This window comes from Tupaia chinensis, unplaced genomic scaffold (assembly GCF_000334495.1).
Source record: "Tupaia chinensis unplaced genomic scaffold, TupChi_1.0 Scaffold138365_1, whole genome shotgun sequence".
NCBI lineage: Eukaryota > Metazoa > Chordata > Mammalia > Scandentia > Tupaiidae > Tupaia > Tupaia belangeri.
The window spans coordinates 96,842-103,584 of record NW_006198262.1 but is presented as its reverse complement, the minus strand read 5'-3'; the positions used below and the strand labels follow the sequence as shown (position 1 = coordinate 103,584).

Sequence of the window (6,743 nt, the reverse complement as noted above, 5' to 3'; positions counted from 1 at the left end):
GCACCGGTCCCAAAAGGAAAAACCCTCCAAAAAAAAAAAAAAAAAAAAAGATTCATAAAGGGATCAAATCCTCACAATATTCCTTAGACATGTCTGCAACCATTTAATTCCAGTAACAGCTTCTTAACCATAAATTTTCCAAACTGGGAGGGTAAACTTTGCTCATGGTACCTACTTGGTGGGCTCAGGAATGCGCCTCTGAACAGAATTCTCAGCCTCCTCATGCTCTCATGGTATGCCAGGTTTTTTTCAAATTCCTCCCAACATAACCACAGCCCAGGTTCTATCCGAAACCCATTTCTACGGAACCCTTTCACAGGCCTCTCCTCCACTGTCTCCACTGTGCTTCTTTCAGAACACAGAGCCACCTGTCCTGTAGAGCAGCAATGTGCTACTCCTGCCTCTTTTTTTTTTTTTTTTTTTTGTAGAGGTTTTTGATATAGGGCACGTGCACTCGCCAGAAAGAGAGAGACAGAGAGACAGAAAGTGAGAAATCCCCCTCCAGGGGGATGGCCACACCACAATCCCTTCTCTTCCATTCTCCTCTCAAGATTTTGGGCACGCACACACACGTGCCCGGTGTGAGTTTTAAGCCACCGGGTCCAGGACTTGAACCACCGTCAACTACATGGGAGTCCAGCAACATAGCCATTACACTAACTGCTGGTCCCTACTCCTGCCTCTCTTACAGGCTAGTGGCTGCACCCTAACCTGCAAAAGCCCAAAGCTTGCATATGGTATGCACCAAGGCAACTATGGAGATTAACAAGAGAATCCTTAGTTTCTTTTACATTTACACATACACGTATGTGTACTTTAATTTTTTTTTTGAAAAGAGGTTTTTGCTATAGAGCACATTTGCTTGCTGGAAAGACAGAGAGAGACAGAAAGCAAGAAATCACCCTCAGTGGGGGATAGCCACACTGCAATCCCTTCTCCTCCATTCTCCTCTTGGGATCTTGGGCATGCATGCACACGGAACTGGCCTGAGTTTAAGGCACCAGGTTCAGGACATGAACTGCAGTCGACTACGTGGGAGTCCAATGACATAATTATGCCATCTGCTGGACTCCATATGTGTACTTTTTAATTTTGATTTTGAAATTTTAATGATAAAAATGTCAATCGTGAAGGAAAAAATACGAGTTCACAAATACTCATCACCCAGATTAAACACTTAGTCTGTTTTTACAAGTCAATAAGACTGAAGTTCAGGGACCAGCAGATGTCATAATGGTTATGTCACTGGACTCCCATGTAGTCAACAAAGGTTCAAGTCCCAGGCCCAGTGACTTAAAACTCAAGCCAGGTACATGTGCCCAATATGCAGGCAGGAGAATGGAGAAGAAAGGATTAAAGCGTGGTCACCCACCTAGGGGATGATTTCTTGTTTTCTGTCTCTCTCTGGTGAGCGTACATGCCCTATAGCAAAAATCTCTCTTTAAAAAAAAAAAAAAAAGACTGCAGTTCATATAGCGTTTAAGTACAGGTCCCTTCAACAAGCAACCTCCAACAGCCCACAGGCACAGTGATCTACATGTACCTGAGCCAGCACTAAAGCCTTTCACACTTGGGGCGCAGCATTCAACAGCCATGTACAGAAAGGGAAGGGGGGTTGAAGTGTCTAAGTCAAGTGAGTGTGGGTGGCCAGGAAAAAAAACTGGCAAGAGCAGGGCAGGGGCTACCACTATGCCTGGACCTCATGGGGGCTAATAAAGGTTTTTATATTTTTAAAGATTGTTAAAAAGAAAAAAAAAACAGATGCACACACATACATACATGTGGTACAGAGAACATGTGTGGCCCTCGCTATCTGATCCTTCACAGAAAGCATAAGAGTCACAGTCACAACAAAGAGAAGAGCACAGATCTAAGGTTAGGTACAGACATTGCTTAATGTGTCACTGGGAGCATCAAACTTATGTCAGGAAAATGTGCCAGGAGTCAACATTTCTTTATCCAATATTTACACAAATCATCTATTAAAAAAAAAAAAAAAAGGCACCTCACCAACCTGTCCGAGTCTTGTGAAAAATCTGTACACCACTGAAGGTTTCCCATGGACAGACTCTCCAACGCTATCCCCTTCGGACATTCTGTAACTATGAGAAAAACACAAAACACTACTAAATTAAATAGGAAGTATTCAAGACATAAAAACTGTGCTCTATTTTCACCAATACCATCAAGCACATTTTTCAATAACAGGATTTCATCCACACCATTTCTTTTTGTGTTTTACAGGCACGGCATCCCTAATCCAAAACTCTAAAATGCTCCAAAACCTGAAATTTTTTGAACACCAATATGTTGTCCAAAGTGGAAAATTCCACATCTGACCTCATGGGACAAGTTGCAGTCACAAAAATATTAAATCAACTTACCTTCGGGCTATATATAAAGTACACGTGAAACAAATTTCATCTTTAGACTTGGGTCCCATCACCAAGGTATCTCATTGTGTATGTGCAAATATCCCAAGACTCAAAAAATTAAAATCTGAAACACTTCTGGTCCCAAGCATTTTGGATTAGGGATACTCAACCTGTACCGTGAATTGTTCAGGAAAAAGAAACAAACAGGTACACGGGCTTTGGTGGAGAGAAAGGGCAGTGCGAGAAGAATGTGCCCAGCAGCACTGGACAAACACTGGTTTGTATTGTCAGCACACACGCACCTAGGCAGGCGGTGCTGTCCACCCGTCCTGCCAAGAAACTGCCCCTGCTGACCACTGGCCGACAGTTGTGCTGCTACATGCCCTCCCTCTGGGTCCTTCAGTGGCTCACTCGTGGCTTCCCTCAAGTACCCATCCTCTTTGCTCCATCCTGGCTCTCCAGTCTGGCAGAAGCAGGAAGTATCCTGTCCTCTCACGGCCAGGTCCGCTATTCTATGAACGGAAAAACAGCATCTTCAACTCTCAGGTAATCTACCTATGGTATGTCCCAGTTTCTTATCTGGCAGTTGTAGGTAACTGTATCTGCTTCTATTCCAATAAGCTGCTATGATCCTATGAGGATCATAGGATCAATTCAACTGTAAGAACCCAAGTGTCAAGAGGTCATGTACATTAACCCCCTTAATTCTCAAATGACCAAGAGAAAGGGGCATCATTACCCATTTCACAAATGAGGAACAAGTCTCAATTAGTCAGAGCCACCTGTCCAAGGTCATGGAACAGCTCTGCTCCTGAACAGGCCCAGAGCCTCATTTTTTTTTTTTTGGAGAGGTTTTTGCTATAGGGTGCGTGCACTCACCAGAAAGACAGAGAGAGACAGAGAGGCAGAAAGCGAGAAATCACCCCCCGGGGGGGTGGCCACGCCGCCATCCCTTCTCTTCCATTCTTCTCTTGGGATCTTGGGCACACATGCACACACGCCCAGCATCAGTTTAAGCCACTGGGACTTGAACCACAGTCAACTACATGGGAGTCCAGCAACATAGCCATTACACAAACTTCTGGTCCCCCCAGAGCCTAATTTTAACACCTGGCTCCTCAACTGATCATACTGCCACCCGTTCCTGAGATGAGATGGATTTAGAGGACTTGCCATTTGTTGGGAAAACACTGCTGAGTCACTGGGTCCTTCAAGTCATTACTCCCACTCTAAAGATAAAACACTTGTGGACCTTTAAGGGAAAATGCCAAGAGCAAAGCTCACAATTGCCCCAAGTCTGTGGGGACATCTTCCCAAACTCCATCTGCTACCATGGCATGGTGAAGAGGAGAAAAAGACTTCAGTTTCAAGTTTGCTTTTAAGTCTGACCTGTGCTGAATGGCTGTGAGGCCTTCAGCAAACTCTGACCATGCAACCAACTTCAGTTTCCTCATCTGTAAAATGAGGCTCTATTAAACACCAGACAAGAAAGCACAGACATCATTCCACCACAGCCTTTGAGGCTGGTCATATTGTTTCCATTTACAGGTGAGAAAACTGAGGCTCAAAAGGCTAAAGTGCTGACCCAGTTGGTCAGCCTGTTCACAATGAGGCTGGAGCAGGAACCCACACTTGCCTGAGTCCAACACCTTCTAAATCTCATCCTCACTGCAAGCATTTAGAAAATCCTCCTTCTGAATAGAAGTCAGCAGGCTACGTGATGTGATTCTGGATGTCGAGTGGATAAACTTCCCAATTACAACTTCGATATTAAAGTTACTTGAACAGTTCCACTATGCCACATCATCAAGTCTGTGCTAAGAAGCATGAACATGATTCCATGACACCATTTCCTGGATCGTGGAGCAGAGTGCCAGGAACTGTCAAGGAGGAGATCAAGAAATGCCCTTTGGTCTCATGAGAGCTACAAATATTAAAAGACACACAACTTAACCGACAAGCCAAATTATGGCTTCCAAGACCTCCACATCCTTTTTCAGGACGTGCATTTTTATGTTCAACTAGGGAGAAGTCCAGTTTTAAACAGAGGCTATATTAGAATTCATTACCTTGAATGGTTACCCTGTTTAGGCCAAAGTCAGGCCAGCAGAATGCTACCCCATTTTATGGTTCCTTACAATTTCCCCTTATTTTACTCTGACGAATGTGGTTACCACTAAAACACTTTCCTTTCAGTGAAATGATAAAATATTAAAAGAAAAATATCTAGCTATCTAATTAAAATACATACTCTAAGCACAGCTAACTCCTTAAAATTTCTCACTCTTTTGACTAAATGTACAGAAAACCTACCAGAAATGCATTAGCCAATTTCTGATTATCTGACAAACATAATATAGATATTAAAACATGGCTCTACATTTTGATTAAAATATTGTTGATGGGCCAGTCAGGTGCCATAGTGGTTAAGGCGACTGGATCCCACATGGCCAATGGTGTGGTTCAAGTCCTAAATCTAGTAGCTTGGGAATTATGCCTGGTATGTGTGTGTATGCATACCCCAAGTCCCCTGAGGGGTGCTTTCTCACTTTCTGTCTCTCTCTGGTGAACACACATACTCTATAGCAATTTTTATCTTTTTTTTTTAAATCATTGCCAATAACATGAGAGAGGCAACATCGCGTGATTAAGACCATGAACTTTGGAGTCAAACTGCCTACTCTTAGTGATATGACCAGGGTGAGCTGTTTAAAAGTGCCTCAGATCCCAATGTATAAAATGAGATAACGGTATCTGTGGTGCCTTCCCCCAAAGGGTTCTCATGAGGATTCATGGCCAGTTTAGTAAACCCTAAGTGCAGGGCACAGAAGGAGTGTGCTGGCCCTTCAAACATGTCAGACTTGTTCCTGGATTAGGGCTGGCCCTCCTACCTCCTGATCTGTTTGTATTCCTGTCCTTCCTCTGCTCTGTTTAAAGGCCACGTCTTCATAGAGGCCCTCATTACTCTCCAAACTGACCATCAGTCCCTTGTGTCACATCACCCTGTTTTTATTTTGTGTAACAACTGTTTTCCAATATCATTTCGGTTTATTTTTTCAATTTCCTCCTACTAGAAAAGTCCTGGGAGAAGGGAGGGGAGCATATCTAGTTCACAGCTGGGCCCTATCTCCTGAGATGTGCCTGTTACGTAGCAGGCTAGCGATCAGTTATCTGTTGTATGTAACTGCTTTGAGCTCAGTCACAAAGAAAACAATATAAAAGGCAAAGAAAAATCAGCCCAAACAAAGACCCTAAGTGCCATGTTGAAAACTGGGCAAAACTCTACATGTGCCATGTTCTAGAGCCTGTTACATGCATCAGCTTCTGTAGTCCATCAGTCCTAAAACAGGAGAGATTAGGTCCTTCATCTGGTATATGGGATCCAGCCTGGCTCCCACTACTTTCCCTTCACACACCCCACCACCAAGTTCCTCCCTGGGTCCCAAGAATCAGGCCTCACACTGCTGGTGATGTTCCCTGAAATGTGCTTCCAGACTCTGCCTCTCCACTCTTCTAAAGGCTACATTCCAGCCTGGGCTCCTCCCTCCTCTGGGTGTGACCATCTTAATCTGCACCTGGCCCTTCCACACTGCCCCTAGGCTGCGGTCACTTTCAGTACATCCTGGGATCCAACTGACTGTGAGTCTCTACTGAGGACCTTGTATTCACATATGGAGGTAATGCCACTTTACTATGAAGTGCAAGTCAACTCTATTAAGAATTAAGCATGTCTAGGACTAATAACCAGTGTCTATCCTGAAGTTAAAAAGAGAACGATGGTCCTACGGGTGAAGGCAGCCTTCAAGGCTGTAAGGTACTCTGGCGAGGAAGCAAATGTTAACTTTTCGGTGGGATCACTGATTAGTACAAAATCAGCCTGGAGAACCTATCATTTTATTGTCTTAATTTGGAGTGTTATCAAAATATAATTTTGAATCATCAAACCAGTTCCCTCTCAGCCCGTTCAGTAACAGCTTCATCCGAAAACTTAATACTAAATTCTACAGGTAAGACCTAATTACAAACGCGGTGGTAGGGAAAAGGGCATTCCCACCACACAAATCTATCCCAACTCCCAGAAAGCTGTGAAGGCAGCAACTGACCAGGTTCCCCAGATGTCCCTGCCGGGTGGAAAAAAGAATAAAAAGCGGCAGAGCGGGCAAGGTTGCGGCCCACTCCAAGCGCCTCTTCCGGGAACCTCTCCCGGCCTGTCCCCTCCCGGGCCCCGACGGCCCTTCCCGACCCGGCCCTCAGCTCAGCTCAGCCCAGCCCGCCGCGGCCTTGACAGCCCGGAAAGAGGCGGAGGTGGTCCCGCCCGGCGGGCCCCGCGCCACGCAGCCCGCCCCCGGCACCTCGCAGCTCCGCGGC

The 6,743-nt window shown here is 45.0% G+C and overlaps 1 protein-coding gene across 3 annotated transcripts in view; it reads right to left on the bottom strand.

Annotated features, from left to right (window-relative positions):
• The window catches only part of RER1 (retention in endoplasmic reticulum sorting receptor 1), a 17,710-nt gene extending 10,973 nt beyond the window's left edge, over positions 1 to 6,737 (bottom strand). The window contains exons 1-2 of one of the 3 annotated variants that reach the window (XM_006161170.3): positions 6,728 to 6,737; positions 2,015 to 2,102 (exon numbers count right to left, since the gene is read on the bottom strand). In XM_006161170.3, coding sequence (XP_006161232.1) covers positions 2,015 to 2,095 — 81 coding nt within the window. In that variant the 5' untranslated portion in view covers positions 2,096 to 2,102; positions 6,728 to 6,737. Of the gene's footprint in view, positions 1 to 2,014; positions 2,103 to 4,011; positions 4,209 to 6,478; positions 6,591 to 6,727 lie in introns of those variants that run through there. The other 2 variants (XM_014592696.2, XM_027765437.1) reach the window with 2 other exon arrangements.
• Positions 6,738 to 6,743: the final 6 nt, after the last annotated feature.